The sequence below is a fragment of the Centrocercus urophasianus genome, unplaced genomic scaffold (genome assembly GCF_019232065.1).
Source record: "Centrocercus urophasianus isolate 14NV4802_14NV808 unplaced genomic scaffold, USGS_Curo_1.0 seq_27, whole genome shotgun sequence".
In the NCBI taxonomy this organism is placed as follows: Eukaryota; Metazoa; Chordata; class Aves; order Galliformes; family Phasianidae; genus Centrocercus; species Centrocercus urophasianus.
The window spans coordinates 13,697,215-13,714,771 of record NW_024884833.1 but is presented as its reverse complement, the minus strand read 5'-3'; the positions used below and the strand labels follow the sequence as shown (position 1 = coordinate 13,714,771).

The 17,557-nt window shown below is 37.3% G+C and overlaps 1 protein-coding gene across 2 annotated transcripts in view; it reads right to left on the bottom strand.

Moving 5' to 3' along the window:
* Window positions 1-17,557, bottom strand: part of LOC122164718 (aminopeptidase O (putative)) — a 129,769-nt gene that overhangs the window by 50,450 nt on the left and 61,762 nt on the right. For both annotated transcript variants that reach the window (XM_042826948.1, XM_042826949.1), the window contains exons 6-7: window positions 7,840-8,029; window positions 5,457-5,566 (exon numbers count right to left, since the gene is read on the bottom strand). In XM_042826948.1, the coding sequence (XP_042682882.1) occupies window positions 5,457-5,566; window positions 7,840-8,029 (300 nt within the window). The remainder of the gene's footprint in view (window positions 1-5,456; window positions 5,567-7,839; window positions 8,030-17,557) is intronic.

The window sequence follows — 17,557 nt, the reverse complement described above, 5'->3', positions numbered from 1 at the left end:
TTTGGTGTTTGTTGTTGGAAGAAAAATTTCAAAGTTTTAAAAGAGCAAGCCTTACAAACACATGCTGTCAACAGTTTTTGAGCTGGTGTGGCCCAGTTCCATAACAAAATGGGGCAGAGGAACCCACAGATTCACACTCTGGGAGAGTGGGAAGGGGGAAAAATGAGAAAGAGTAGGGGGATAGACCTAAAAACAAAACAACGGCAATGAGATAAGGGAGGAAACTAATGTACTAAATATAATAGCAGAATCTGAGATAACACAATATAATAAAATATGATTGGAAATTAATTAAAATGGGAGAAAATGTCCAAAACCAAAGGTCTTACTCCACTTCTGAAGGTAACATGGCTGGGAAGCACACACAGAGACAAGCAGTAAAAGGAAAAGGTCATCTCATGACTTCTGAGCAGTTTTATCTTTCCCTCTAAACAGAAAATGGAAACGGAACAGTGAAAGTCCTCTGGGAGATGCAGTTCTTCTTTTCTGAGAACCAGGTATCCAAAACTATCAACAATCCACGGAACTGGGGCCTTAACTCTTTAATCCCCAGTGTACTACATGATGTTATGATGTGGAATATCAATGACAAAAATCATTAGAACCATGACATGCACGTTTGTGTGTGTAGTGGAAATGCTAAGTCATGACCTGAAACAATGATCAAGCACCTGGTGGGAAGGCAGGGCCGACCCAGGGGAGCTCAGGTGGAACTGACTGGAAGCGATGGAGTCCACTTCTTCTCAGACGTCATTTAAAAGTTGGCAGTGGAGATGAGGGCATCTCTTGCCAGACATACCTGACTGCTTGAGGCTTCCAAGGGTAAGCAGCTCTTTTCCTTCATTTCTGTATCTGTGCCTGCTGTATTTGAGCTCATGTTCATTTGCTGTAACCAAGGACTTTGCCACCCTGCTATTATCATCTGATTATAGCATTACATGGTTTTCAGACAAATATAGAATAAACTGCCTGATTTTAAAACATAATACAGAATCTGGTGTGCATGAAGTTTATGGCAGTGAAGTCTGAAGGTTTTCTAGGCTCTTACAAGCACAAACTAAAACTAAAGAGAAGCTATGAAAACATAGCTTTTCCCATTTCGAAAATATCCCACCAAGCAGTGGTCTGAGAAGAGATGCTTGTCTTAACAGCCTATCCCTGTTACTGAACCAACCTCTTTAAATCTTCTGGTGGATTTTGAATTGCTAGCCTCAGAAACCAAACATACTTTCCCCAGTTCAAGAGAATAAGAGCAACACAGGCCACAGAGTGCAGACTTCTTCAAACCACATACCCTCCCTTCACTTCTCATAAGTAGTCCCAATAGTCAAACTTCTTTCAGATCCATATCTGCTTTGAGAAATTTTTTTTTTTTTTGTCTCTGCAGTGCTCTCTTATTACAATTTTGCCAATTTTTTATTATTATAACAATTAAGCCATTTTTTCCTCAAGTGCTAGCTTTATAACCTGAACACATCAAATTCATTATACACATTAAAATCTCTGGCAAAAGGTAACTGTTTAAAATAGAAAAAGAAAATGATGTTTAAATTTTATGTTGTTTCTAACACACAGTCCTTTACCATGCAGTATTTATATATGGCAAAGGAGATAAGTGATAGTAAGAAAGGCTTTTTTAAGTATGTCAACAGTAAAAGAAAGACTAGGGAAAATGTGGGTCCCTACTAAATGTGAGCACACAGTGTCCACCCTCAGCAAGTTTGCTGACGATACAAGATTGGCAGGAAGGCTGACACAGCAGAAGGCTGTGCTGCCATTCAGTACGATCTGGACGGGCTGGAAAGCTGGGCAGAGGGGAACCAGGTGACGTTTAACAAGAGCAAGTGTAGAGTCTTGCGCCTGGGGACAAATAATCACATGCACCAGTACAGGCTGGGGGACCACCTGCTGGAGAGGAACTCTGTGCAGAGGGACCTGGAAGGCCTGGTGGACAGCAGGTTGGCCATGAGCCAGCAGTGTGCCCTGGTGGCCAAGAGGGCCAATGGCATCCTGGCGGGCATTAAAAAGAGTGTGGCCAGCAGGTCGAGGGAGGTGATCCTCGCCCTCTGCACTGCCCTGTTGAGTCCTCACCTGGAGTTCTGTGTCCAGAATGGGCTCCCCAGTACAAAAAAGACAGGGATCTCCTGGCAAGAGTCCAGCGGAGGGCCACAAACATGGTGAAGGGCCTGGAGCTCATCTCTTACGAGGAAAGGCTGAGAGACCTTGGTCTGTTCAGCCTTGAGAGAAGAAGACTGAGAGGGGATCTGATCAATGCCTATAAATATCTAAGGTGTGGGAGGCAAAGGTACAAGGCCAGGCTCTTTTCAGTGGTGCGTGGTGACAGAACAAGTGGAAATGATCACCAAGTGAAGCATAGAAAGTTCTGCAGAAATATGTTTAAGAACTTCTTCAGGGTAAACGTGACAGAGCACTGGAACAGACTGCCCAGAGTAATTGTGGAGGCTTCTCTGGAGATGTTCGAGACCCACCTGCACGCCCACCTGTGCAACCTGACCTAGGGAGCCTGCTTTGGTGGGGGCGTTGGACTTGATCTCTAGAGATCCCCTCCAGCCCCTATAATTCTCTAATTCTGTGATTTTCTAATTTTCTTTCAGGAGAGATCCTCCTTCAATGTTGAAGGACGAATTAAGGACACCTTATTTTATGATAACTTCCATTCTTCAAGACAGTGTAACCACTGGCAATACCTAGGCAATATCTGCAACAGTGTGTAAATGCTCAGAAAGTTACTGTTTTATGCTGTCAGTACTTCAGTACACTTGTGTAAAGCAGTGGTTAGTGTATTTACAGCACAGAGACCAAAAGTTTGTTACACTGACCTGCAGAATCTGACATCTAGTCTAGCAGATTAAGCTAGGCATAACAATAAAGGCAAGATGAATCAAGGTATTTAAGCTACTACTTGACAGGTCTTTGTTACTGCCACATTTCTGCATGAAGCAAAAGACGCTGCTTTTGTTAGTGAGGATAAAGTAAAAATACCAATCCCTAGGAAATCCGTGGTAATTAAATGGCTTGACAATGATGAAAAGTTACTCAGAGACTATGAGAGAATAGTGAAGGGCACATTTCCTCACAGAGTGATAGAATAAACTCTTTAAATACCTACAGAGCAGGCACAGATCTATGTTTCAGGAGTGAAATGGGTAAGGTCACTGATATGACTCAAGTGGAACTCAGAAAAACACTCAGATGTCAAAACTGCTTTGTCTTCATGAACAATCTCAAGCTGAAGTTCAGTTGTAAGGATCAGGACAGGATACAATCTCAGTACCACTTTTTGTTGTCACTGAATGAAAAAGACATCTCTAGTCTTTATTTTCGTACCATGGGGAAGTGGATAACAGAGCAGGCATTGACACTGGCCAGCAGATGAGTGCCAGGACACTCATATTTTGCTTTTATCCCTTCAGATTTGCTTCAAACTCTGAGAAAATATACAGTTTGGTCTGTAATCATATCATATATGAGTAATACATTTAATTGACATAAATCCCTTCTTTAATATTAAGATTTGTTGGTGCTGCCTTTCAGAGTTCCTGCTTGCTGAAAAGACTTATCTATTTCTGTCACACCTGGCTTTGTTTTTTGCAGGTAGCATCCAAGAAGTTACTATAACATAATAAAAAATATCCATAATAAGAAGAAACATAATGCTAATGATTGTATCTGAATATATTCATTTCCTGGAACAAAAGTGAATAGGATCAACTGTCAAACTTCACACAGGTTTTTCCTGCTGTCTGATGAAAACATAGAAAATCATGTAATTGTCCAGGAGAGAACAAAAACACTCGTGAAAAAGGTTATGTTCAGAAAGCAGGCCTGATGATTTCTGTCTTCCTGACATAATTAGCAAGAAGGGACAGTCACCATTTATTTTCAGTATCCTTGCATAAAAACACAAGCCTGAACCAGCACAACTCAATAGGGACTTAAAACTCAGCGCAAATCAAAGACATGAAATTTTCTCTTGAACACCAACACTAGAACACAGACAGACATACTTTCAGGTATATAACCAAATCAGTATATTTGCAAAAAGAGAACATTTTTCAAGTCCACAATAGAATGACAAAAACATTCATAAAAATAAAAAATTGTAAAAAATATTTATATCTGACTGAGAGCTGTAGAAAGTCCTTAAATGCAACCAAAGGAAACTGGAGCAATCAAAGAGGCAGAAACTGACAGAATCCCAAACTGGCATCATAATTGTCTCCAGAAGTGCATAGTAGAGGCATATTTTTCAAACAAGAAATGATTCTCATCCTTTTGTATTAGCACTGAGAATTCTACTACATGCAATGTAGTAAATGCAAGAAGTTTATTACAGATGCTCATGTCTACTACGTAAATGAGTAGAAAATCTAAGTATCAGTTTCAAGATCATAGACTCATAGAATGGCTTAGGTTGGAAAGAATCCTAAAGGTCATGTAATGGAGCCCACTTGCCATGGGCAAGGCTGCCACCCACTATATTATTTTGCCCATGCAACCTGCTCTTGGATACCACGAGAGATGGGCCATCCACAGCTTCTCTAAACTGTGTTCCAGTGCCTCATCATCCCTGTCATAAAGAATTTCTACCTCATAGTTAATATAAATTCTGATCTAAAGACATTACCTCTTGTCCAGTCACTATACACTCTGATAAAGAGTCCCTCTCTAATAAAGAACCCTTGCAATGTACCAGAAGACTACAATGAGTCTCCTGGAACCTTCTGTTCTTCAGGCTGAACAAGCACAGCTCCCTCAACTTTTTTCATACGAAAGGTGCTCCAGCCTTTTGATCACTTTTATGGCCTCCTCCAAAAGCTCCACAACTTTCCTCTTTCCAGTGCTGGAGGCCCCTGACCTGGACACAGTAGTTCCATGCAGTAGAGTACAGTCACTTCCCTTGTCCTGCTAGCTATAAGATAAAGAGTTTCAAACTGTAACAGATATTTTGGCCCTTAGAAGAACAATCTTTAAAGTTTACAACACATACACATCTTAGTCATATCATTTTATTCAGATTTGGCAGTTACATGCCATAGTCTGCATGTGCCTGTCTTCAGCCATAGAAAATATATTTGTTGCTCCTTCAAATATGAACTTTGTTCAGGAAATGTTTTCCCCACCCCACACCACCCCAGATATAGGGAAACTCTTGTAAACTGCTTGGAGACATTTTATACCAATCTAAATCCCATTTGGAAAGCTTTCTGTAATAGACTGAAAAGTAATTGCATTATAGAGAAGATGAATAACCTCATCAATTTAAGTTGACTTTTCTTTTTTTCTTTAGAAGGAAATAAGGAAGTGTAGTGGATTTAATCACATGTATATCCTTTGAAAGGAGAAAACAGTAGAAAACAGCAGGAAGGAAGGGAGGGAGGAAGAGAGGGAGAAAAGAATATGAGAAAGCAAATATTACACCATCACAGCTTTACCTTAAAACTTGCAGCTCTTCTTCAGAGTTCTGCACCTCATCTCTGAGTCGTCGCCAGCGAAGTAAAGCTTTCAATTCCTGCTGCTCTTTTTCTTCATCACACGAAAGCTGCTTAGTGAAAAAAAATTATTAATTGGTGTTTTCCAGCAGACAACAAAATCTTCCAGAGAGTAACTGATGTTGTTTTCTTTTAACACCCAAGCAATGAAAGATACAGTGCAAACACACGTTAAAAAAAACAAACAAACAAACCAACAAAACAACAGTTATACTCTCTTGTTTAAGAGTTAATAGCAGAACTAAGAAAAACAGAAGCCTCACAGATCAAACTTGGTGTTTTCCCTTTAGTGACTGGCTATAAGATAACTGAATACACAGTACAGATAGCTCACATACTGGTTGCATCTTTACTTTTCTCAGTCTTGAAAGCAAAGAGCTCTTCCATGTCCTGACTTTATCCCTATTCCTACTATGCCTGTCACCCTGGTGAAAGTTCCCTTGTAATTTTCCACATTAACATAACATCAGGAGATGCATGCTTATGAAATAAATGTTAGGTTGTCAGCACACACATCAATAACTAATCTATGGTTTTTTGTTATAAGAAAAGATGAGATGGGAGAAGGTAAAAGCAGCTAATATTCTCCTACATCACATTAGTATTTCAGTCACAACTGCAATTATTGGTAGTGTGGAATACACACATAATCTTACAATTGTAGTATCACACAGAACCAAAACTACTCAGTTAAAAAAAAAAAACAATAATAAAAGCAACAATAGATTTTCTGACTGTATAAATTTGTGAATTTAATAAATCAGAAAATTTATATGGTCAGGGAAAAAACACCCTGTTTTGTTGCTCATTGCTTTCCAGCAACTACATGGAAAGGTGCCAACTACAATGGAAAAACTTTCAAACGAAAGTGCAGACTTAAAGAGAGCAGCTCACCATAGGGGAGTGATGCCCAAATGCAAGAATGAATTTTAAGACCAGAAGGGAAAAGCAAAGTGTTGGGATAGCCTTCCCCTCTTCCTCATTCCGGAAGCATTTTAAATATCAAGGAACTCTAATTCGTTTAGAACTATGAATACTCCTGATACTTAATAAAATGGAGGCTCAGAAGAGCTTGTGATGTCAGATCCCATTCTCACCTTCCCTCCCACAGATGCAGTTCTGAGAATTTTAATGGCAGAATCAGAGCCTAACTGACACAAGCAAAAGAACAGATGATGAACACACAAAATGCTTGAAGTAGGACAAAAATAAGAATTGGATCAGAAAACCTCTTTACTAGCAGACATGCAATATATAAGCTTTTAACTTTAAGACGGGCAATGATATCTAAGCTTCTGACAAGATGTTAACTCTTAACTATGAAATGTAAGAGAAAAAAAAATGTTAACTGCTAGCACTCTGTTTCATCAGCTTCCATTTTGTTCTGAGGCTTGCTGCCACATACAAAATCAAATCATTTTCATTAAGAACCTGCAATATTCAGCAAGACATTGCTGATTATTCCACTTTCAAGAGCATGGCACAAATGGAAAGAATGCATAGCAACTGTTTGATAACTGAGTGGTAGTATTTCAGTAAATGTTTCCACTCTTATTTGCACTGATCTTTACCTCTGTAAAGATTAGAGTTATTTATGGGTAGAGCAGGAAAGATTCTTTTTTTCCTTATTTTTTCTTTTTAAATCAAGTTAGCCTGCAAATTCCAGTATTATTTTAAAGAACTTAGCCTCATAACACAAAAGGTTTTATGAATACTTAATTCATAACAAAGTTGCTCCAAAAGTAGTGCCTCCTATTTATTTCCATTGAAACTACAGGAGATACAAAAAGCACAATATCATTATTTAATAGAGCAAATTTTTAGCTATAAAATACTACTGTTCAACACAGGCACCACGATTAGCTATGTATTTTCACCAGCAATGAACAAAAGCCTGAATGTTATGCTCATAAATATCTGCATCAGCAGGGGTCATCCACTGTCACACAGCTGAAATGACAACCCACCACCTCACTCTGCTCAGATCCACTGTTTGGACTCCAGAAACATTAGGCAGGCATTGATGAATGTCTGTGGGTGTCATTTTTTTCAACATGGAGGAATTCAGTGACACACCCTTGCTTCACATGCATTTCCATGTCAGACCGCCCCTCTGCTGCCATCCATCACACGGCAACAAAATGGAACAAAATACTGTTGGGAACGTTCAACTCTACTGCCATAGCACCAACATCCAACTCTAACATCATGGGCAAGAAAATAAAATAGGAGGCATTACTTTCAGGGTAGCACTCCTATACAGCTTTGACTTCCGCATGATTGAGAACTAGTGCATCATGATTGAGAACTAGTGCATCAAACTTACCTGTTGAGCCCTAGCCCAAAATACATCTTCTAAAAAAGTGGCAAACCCTTCACTTATCCACTCTTCAGTCCAATCACGAGCACCAATGGCCAATCCAAACCAAGAATGAGCAATTTCGTGGCACAGACGTGTTCCACAGAGATGGCTCCCTCCAGGCAATACACTCTGTGACAAGAAGATGATGTGTGGGCTGCACAGGGGAAATGAAGGACAAAATACATTATAAGTCTGTTGTAACATCCACTGCATGGCCATAATAATATGTAGACTTTATTAGACTTGTCAGCCTGTTATTACATATGCATGCTAGGTCATGACAAACAGTTTATAGTTCAGGCATTTTTGGGAATCAGGTTGTACTTTATCATTGCTTGGCAGAGAATCAAACTAAAATTCTGCCAAGCAGTTGTTTTGTATTCAACCATCAAACAGCTATTACCTGTAAGAAATAACCTAAACCAAACTTCTATATTTTTCAAATTACAAGACTGATTTATTTCAACAGAAGCATTTGTGTGTAAGCCAGGATGATAGATGATCAGATGTGAATACAGGCAGCAGTTATTTATCGGTTAAATGATCAAAGCTGGATGTAAAGAAAGAAACATTTTATAAAGAAAACAAATCACTATCTGAACAAGAGCCACATAAAGTAAAGCACTGTGCTTCTTACTACCTAAAACAAGCCAAAAAGATGCCATTTGAAAATAAGAGTTGATGATTTACGTAAACACAAAGGAAGGAGAACACCCTTTGCTACAAGAACAAGAGTGAAACAAAGGCTTAGACGCCCACTAAACATCTGCTTTTCAAAATAGCAGAAAATAACACAATCTATATCTACTCTATTTTGTACTCAAGTAATAAAAGAAAAAGCTGGAGAAAGAAATACTTGCTATCCATATTTATTCTGCTATGGAAAAAGCTTATACTGAACTGCAAGTTTCTGCAGCTCCCAGTTCATGTTCTGCTGTAAGGCAATTTCTGTTATGCTTACAGATGTTATAAACCACCACCTGCAGACTATTCCTGCACTAACCCTAGGCATCCATAATCTAGATTTCAACTGTTTTCTGTTAGAAAGGAAATGAAGCATAATGGTGATACCTTCAAGGCTACAGATATTTACGTTTAGCCTTTTGAGCGTGGATGGGCAGCACATGGTCTTAAGACGTTTCCAGGAGTAGATAATATTTGTCAGCCTTCAGCAGTGCTTCCCCCCCACCACCCTACCCTTTCTGGAAATGTTAATACACCCCCAGTTTTCCTGCAACCAGTTCACAGTGTCCAGAACTGAGAACATAAAGCATGATACACACATAAACAAAAAATCGTACCCAATAACAATCTTGTAAAAATGATAATAAAATAATAATAATAATCAAAAATCCTCATCCAGCACATTTCAATCATTTGGTATTGTAAAAAATAGTGTAATTAAAGCACCAATAGAGGAATTGAGTCACAGAGAACAAAGATAAAACTGCAGCTCTACAAATCTTTGCAAAAGATTTGCAAAAACTGCAAAAGCAATTCTAATTAAAAGAAGTAGAGGAAGAGAGAGGAAAAAGTAAGAGAACAGAAGATGTGGAACGTGATAAGCCTTCAGAAGCACAGAAGCACTACTGAGAAGAATTGCTGCAGCTCTAGGGGTATTACTTAAGCCAATTTTAAGTAAATGACCCCTAACTGTGGCATGCATACAGTGCTACAAAGAAGAAATGGAGAAATGGACCAAGTAAATAACATTCCAGACATACTGCTGGCAGTGTTTTGGCCGTATAGCTAAGTTAAACGCAAGTAACTTCATGCCTTAGAAGAAGGCTCATAGAATGATTTGCATTTTAAGTCTATTGCAGATATATACAATAGTACAGATTCTATTTTCTTCTATTTTCTTCTTTTTCCAACAAAAATAATGCAAGCACCACAATCAGAAAATCTCCTTTATGAAAGGATCAAAAAGCACTGAAGCAAGAAAAAGGAATGAGTTAAATTTTCGGAAAGGAATAAGAATGCAACTTCCTACAAGGCCTGACAAGGTAAGCCCACCTTTTAAATTAGTCTAGCTGACATCTTTTCAAGTCTGGCCCAAGTTTCTAAAGCAAGACAGAACAGGTTAGCTGGATGCGGTAAGAAAAATGGGAAACCTCTCCAAGGTTTAACAAAAAAAGAAAAACCTCACCAGTCCTTCCCAGTAAGCTAAACAAGTTCCCTATGCTCTTACAGCAACATAGAAGCTAATGACTTGCTTTCAATGAGTAAACACTTGGTTACACTTTTAAAGCAAAAGATTATTATTCTGACGAGAATTACACCCTCATAACTTACATATTTGTATCATTTGACTGAAAGAAGGAACATCTCTTTGTCCTAGTTAAACTTCCATTAAGGGAAATCTTAAGGGAAACTCCATAACTACAGTATGAATAGGAACACGCTAATAAAAATCTTTGCGCTCAAAGGACAAGAATTTCTTGGCATGGAAGATCAAAGAGTCTTGATGTTCCAGTCATCCAAATGTACCCACATTCTTGTTCTCTGTAAAAAATAAAATGTTTCCAATGACTCTTAACAGTAATCTGAACAACTTAAAAGTAAAATCTCTAACAGGAATTTTGCAAAACTATTTCTCCAAGCTCACACTTGATGCAGGTATCACTTGCACGGATGCTGCAGAGCTATTTTTGGTGACTCATGCACAGACAAGAAACACACAGCATAAACTGTAGCCAAATATATGTGCATGAATTGAATAGCTAAGAATGTCAAATACGTATTTCTAGTTGGCTTGTTGCACTACTGCACTGCTTTTGAAGGAGAACTCTTTCTATTTAAACATACAGGGATTTGTGGATAGAGTTTCTTAGATACTCTTTGATGTTACAGAGATGAGACAACTATGCCTCTGGAGTAAAAAGTAGCGCCTAAAATCACTATTACAAGTGGAAATTATATGATAAAAAATTTCATGTTTTGATAGTACTCCACATATTGTTTATCTTTTCCCATTTAGAAAAAGGAATCAGGTAGTAAATAGGTTAGCAAGTTATTGTATTTCCAGAAAATTCCTTCTTATACATATAAATGAGAGCAACAAAAACACCCCTAAAAATATTTTCATAGAACCACATTAAAACTGAGATATCCATTTCAAGGTTACTGGAATTTGAGTCAGTCAGACAATTAGATGACAGCTCTTTACAAATGCCTTGTGCGAGCTCTTATCAGTTGCCTTCAACCTACATTACTTCAGTGACAGAGAGAATAATAGTAGCACACTGTCTGTGGTATCTACATCATACATCAAATGTTAGTTTATATTTGAGAACACTTGTGTCATTTTAATGCAGACACAAGTACATGCCACATCCAATTACTCACCTCTGTAATCATCAGAATTCTAGAGCATACTACAATTTAGTCCCAAGAGAACTACAGAGATAAACAACCCTTTCTGATCTTCCATGTTCATAGTGTGCCAGAAACTCAAACATACACACAGATGCAGCTGTACAGACAAGAATTTTGTATTTAGAATACTCTGAGCAGTGTGCCAGATCCACTGGAAACTTTATAAAGATGTTTTCCCTGTAAGCATACTGGGAAATCATCAAATGAACGGATGTTACAGATGAGTTTTCTAGAGCAGATGACTGACTGCCATAAATCCTGAAGTAATACAGTGTTAGAGCAGGCAACAGGGAAGAAAAGCAACCCTTGTGTATCTGAAGGAGGATCATATTAGCCAATCTCGGAATACAGTAATTCAACATCCAAACTTCATATTACAGAGAAGAAAACATTAATCACTGACCTGAACACCTGAGCTGCAGCTGCTCCATGGATTGGCAGGCAATTACTTCAGTTTTGCTTGTTTGACTGTAGTCAATCAGATCAGTCAGAATATGAATAAAAAAGAGTGCCTCTCAGGCAAGACTATTCATTGCTACTCAGGAGCAAGAAGGAAACCAAGCTACTGAAGTAGTTCTTTTAAAATCAGATCATGAGAACTAACCACATACAGAGTGATACCATCAACTTCCTTGAATCCACAGAATGGTAAATTTAAAAGCAGGATTCACATTTCATATTTCTATCTTCAGGGACTTCAAGTAGAAAAGGCAAAGCTGTACCTACTAATCCAAGATATTTATTTACCTGGCCAAAAAAGCACACATCTAGCAGACAAGAAATATTCCTGGAAGTTTTCATTTTTACACCAGTCTTGCAAAAAATGGTCCTTTTCTATTTTTTTCCAGCATTCTTCTGGAGCTTACCTCAATTGTCCTCTATAATCCAACCAAAATATACTATCTTAAAATAGTGGACAGAAAACATCACTTCTCAGAAAAGGGTTACAAGTATTTCCCTAGATATAACTCTTGAGATCAGAACACATAACAAAATGAACAGTTTGTTAATAATGCAAGTAATTTATTTTAAAAATGCTGTCTCATTATCTCTCTTACAGAGCATACTACTATGACAAAAATTTAACCAAGATTTTACAAAATTCATGAGACAAAATAACTTATCTGTGGTTGATAATGTGCAGTCATATCATAGTAATAAATCCTACAGTAATAAATCCTACCGGCTTCAAGTGTTCTAACTTGGGAAATAACCGAGAAAGATTTTGCATGCAGGTTTCTCCTCTGATGCCTGAGATTCAAGTATTACCAGTGTACTAACCTGAGTACTAACTGCCTGCTGTTGCAGAAAAAGAAAAAAAATATGGAAAATTACAGGGTAAAAAGAATGAATTATAGACTCAAAACTTTCTCAGTGGCCATCAAGATTTCATTCTGATTTGTGTGAAACCTCCTACTGAAAAAAACCATGAAGAAATGGAAATGTCTTATAAAAATCAATTACATTATGCTTCCTAATAAAAAACAATTACAATACTGTAAAAAAGTCTTACAGATTAGAACATTTTGAGGACTGAAGCTTCCTATGCTGTATGAAGTAGTATCAATTTTTCATATTTAATTGATTTATTGGTAAAAGCAAAAACAAGCTCCATTTCCAACACTCACATCTCAAATGCAGTTACTCCTCAAAAAGTACTGACACTGTTAACACAGAAAATAACTTGTGAATTAGTGCAACCAACTTACAAATCCCTTTTTAAGTAATCACAATACAAAATTCCATTGTTTCATGCCTGATGTTTCCAAACAAGAAGTCATATAAGCTATACAATTCAGTTAGCTTTTTTTTCTTTTTCCTTAAAAGATAGATTGGAAGTCAATTTAAATTATTATAGTTAAGCAGTGAAAAAAATTTGAATGATAAAAATATTTCTGCTGCAGACATACGCTGTATGACAAAAGAGGTTCAGAGGCTGAAGAGAAAATTCTGTGCATGACTGAGAAGCAAGAATACAGTAATCCCACTAGTTTCAATAATGACTTTATATTAACATGCAAATGCAATATTTGTGTTACATTCTGGATTTGTTAAATTCCAGATTTCGTATAAAACTTTTACCATATTTTCTGAGCATTTGTAAAATGGAAAAATGAAAATGGAATATTATTGTCTGTATGTTAAAACAGTTAAGAAAAATAATAGCTTCAAAAGTCCATTAGAACATCTAGAACATTTTCTCACAGAACATCCACAATAGTTAAGGTTCGAAGGGACCTCTGGAAACTATGTAGTCCTACTACGCAGCTAAGTCATGTTCCCTACAACATGCTGCATAATATTGCATCTGTGCAGACTTTTAGTACCTCCAGAGAAGGAGACTCCACAAGAATTTGTATTCATTCTTTCTCACTTAGCACTGATTTATAAAATTTGGAACTTAAAATTAACCTTAAACATTTGCTTAAACAAAAATAAAAATTAAAAAGTGATCAGAAAAAAATGAATAGAGATCATAGAGATCATAGAGATTACAGAATTGTAGAATGGCTGGGTTGAAAAGAACCTCAAAGATCATCTAGTTTCAAGGCACCTGCCATGGGGAGTGTTGCCAGCCACTAGACCAGGCTGCCCAAAGCCACATCCAGCGTGGCCTTGAATCCCTCCAGGGATGGGGCATCCACAGCCTCCTTGGGCAACCTGTTCCAGTGTGTCACCACCCTCTGGGTGAAAAACTTCCTAACATCTAATTTAAACCTCCCCTGTCTTAGTTTAAAACGATTCCCCATTGTCCTATCACTGTCCATCCTCATTAACAGCCATTCCCTCTCCTGTTTATAAGCTCCTTTCAAGTATTGGAAGGCCACAACAAGGTATCCCCAGAGCCTTCTCTTGTCTAAGCTAAACGAGCCCAGTCCCTCAACCTTTTCTCATAGAAGAGGTGCTCCAGCCCTTTGACCATCTTAGTGGCCGTCCTCTGGACCATTATGATTAATAATGTTAAAAGATTGTTTATTTAAAGAAGACTAGGAAAAACAGTTATAGATATAGGCACACATTCTGCTCAAATGCAAAATGGTTTCAAGTGATAATTTTTTGTTTCTTTCTCATACACTGAAGAGAAGCATTTGTTTTATATTATCAATGCAGACAGAGTCTTTTCAAACTGCTCTTTATAGTATCACTAAAGTGACTAATATGATGTACCATCTCAAACAACATTGATGACTTTTGTTATTGATGGATGCAATTTTTCAGTCATGGATGGATTTCATTATTTGTAATTTTCCATCACTGCAATTATTGGAAGGTCTGGATTTCCTTTTATTACATCATGGAGTTTCTGGCAGATATGAAAACAGAGCTGAGAGACAAAGTGTAAATAACCCACTATGATAAACAGCCAGACAGAAGGAGCAAAATGTATCCGCTCCTCCAAGTTAAGGGCCAGTACATTAAAAAATCTCAAAAGAGACTTGAATAAGACAAGATAAAATAATGAAGGTTTTTTTTTCTTCATTTTTTCTTTTTTTCTTCATTTGATACACAGAACATAGTATTTATTCATATGTACAAGAACAAACAGAGAAGCAAAAACAGGTAAATCATCAAGTAAACAAACAAGGAAATGAGATTCCTTATTCTTTTAAAATTTTAAAGACTGTTTTTCTCAGCGTAATGCTATTGGCATCACTGTTATAAAAACAGCAAGAAAACGAAATCTGTTTGAAGGCAAATGTGGTTCTTTTTAAATCTCTACATCATGCAGTTAGTATTGCAACGCAAAACAAGATCAAGGAATGTTCTTGATTTTTACAGATTCCTATCACAAGTATTTCACCTGAGGACTTAGAAAACTCAAGATAGATCTCTGAATCATCAAGGAAATCTCTAACATTACAGGGGAAAAGAGATGTACAATTCAGTGATATTTCAATGGAAAATAAATAAAAAGGCAAAGCCCACAGTTGTTGGTTTTTTTATAAAAAAACTTCTTATACCATAAGAAGGGTTACGGTTCCACTTCTACAAAAAGTACAGTTTGTATCTACTGCACTGTTGCTGGCTTGGTCAACTATAGATGGAAGTAAATAGTGAGATGAAGACAGTTATCCAATTTGCATTTGATAGACTTTTTCCAAGTATGTAGTACCACCCACAGTTCTTGCTTTTAAGAATTGGTATGTACTTGCTAAAGTCTTTCATTCTAGTTAAAAGTGGGTGCAAAACCAATATTGCCAAGTGTATTCTGATCTCCAACATTCCTGCTGAAAACATTCCTTTATCCTCTGCATATACAACAAACACTATAACAAATCTGCACTTCCCCATCTTAAAAATGGTTCAGGCAATAGAAATGTAATTAACTAGTCTCACTATCTTTAATTACGTACTTAGATTCCTCACCTATAAGAATCTGATGTAAATGTAAGCTTTAGATTTACTGAATGAAAACCAGTGCTTGTTAGAATGATTAATGTGGGAAGAAAGAGGGTAGGGGAAAAGGAAGGGGAAGGGGAAGGGGAAAAGGAAGGGGAAGGGGAAGGAGAAGGGGAAGGGGAAGGAGAAGGGGAAGGGGAAGGGGAAGGGGAAGGGGAAGAGAGAGTAACAGAACAATAAGTAACGGCTTCAAAATTATTTTCTTAGTTTATTTTGTGCAGCAACTATACAAGCCTTCCTTTTTAGATGTGTCAAATCAATACGATATCTGTTGTGCTTTTGAACAAAGAACAAAGATGCCTTTATCAATTTTCAAAAGTCTGTGGGACAAACCATTCATGCTGTCAAACCTCTTAAAGTCCTTTCAGCAAATAATGAAATCCAGCACTGACAAATGTCAAAATACTAATTTGTTATATACAGAACAAGAGCAACATTCAGACTCGGTGCCTCATTTCAGCCTTTATATCAGCCCTTCAATTTGTAAGAACTTAATGGCAGCCCACAAATCACATAATATTGAAACATAACCATAAATGGCTAAAACTAGAACAATCTACTCAGAATACATACTTTAATAGTAAAAAACAACAAAAACTGTAAACAAAGTCTTTTGGGAACACCGAACACTTTCTAATGTAGTAATTTTCCTCCTTTTTGGAAGTAATTTCCAAATAAAATGTTACATCCAAACACAGATTCTTGTTCACACATGGTTACATAAACTGTGCTGGTAGAAAAATGAGACTAAATTGCATCATATCCAGTGACAGAAGTGCATTAATGTGCATGTAAATTATTTTATCTATGCCAGAACATGCAGCTATTATTCTTGAATCATATAGAAAAAGGACAGTTTAACTGCATGTAAGTGTGCATGTGAATTACTTTCTCCATCATATAAGTCATCCTGCTATTATTACTGAATTACACAACAAGAGCTGGTTTAGTTTGAAATAGCTATTGTGCCTGAAAACTGTGTTAATGTCTCACCTTAATGAACTTGGAAAAGACCTTAAAGATCATGGAGTCCAACCATGACCCAACCATACTACCCCAACTAACAACTCTCCACTAAATCATGGCCCTGAGCATCACTGTTGCCACTGCTGAAACACACTCTCCACTCCCTCACTGTGTTCACATCCACTGTTTCATCTCTAGAAACATTCAGCAAGGGTCGATGAATGCCAATGAGTGTCGTTTTTTCCCACAGCGATGAATTCAGTGACACACTTTTGCTTCATGTGCATTTTGATGTCAGACGCCATTCTGTCAGACTGCTGCATCTACTGCACAGCAACAACATGCAACAGAATACTGCTGGGAAAGTACCGTTTCTATTACCACACCACCAACATCCACCTTTGATGTCATGGGCAAACATAATATCATAGGAGGCACAACTTCCAGAGCAGCTCTTGTATGTATATGGCCATGTAATTTGGGCTTTGCAGAGTCACTGAATAAATATTAAAAATAGAGAGGAACCTTCAAAGTTGTTAAATGGGTATATGATTACATTAATATTTATTTTTACAGTCCAAAAGGATAAAGAGAGTCCATTCCCTGGCACAACAAATAGATTACAATGGGTCAAATGATGACCTTTTTAATTTTTATTTAAATTTTATTCAGCAAGGATTCAAATAAAAAAACAGAAGAAAACTAAAATTTCTGTTTATTACTCATGTATTTCTCTGAGAATAATTCCACTGACACACTAAAGGCTCTTCTTGTCAGACCATATCTTCACATTTGCTTGTGGTTATTAGCCATTCCTAAGATCCAAACATCTCCACTAAGTCCAAACAAAATCTGGTTTCCAGTTAAAAACCAGTGTTAGTTGGATGACAAGTAGCTCTTGCTGGGTATTTCCTTGCAGGCTCAGTTGGACCTATAT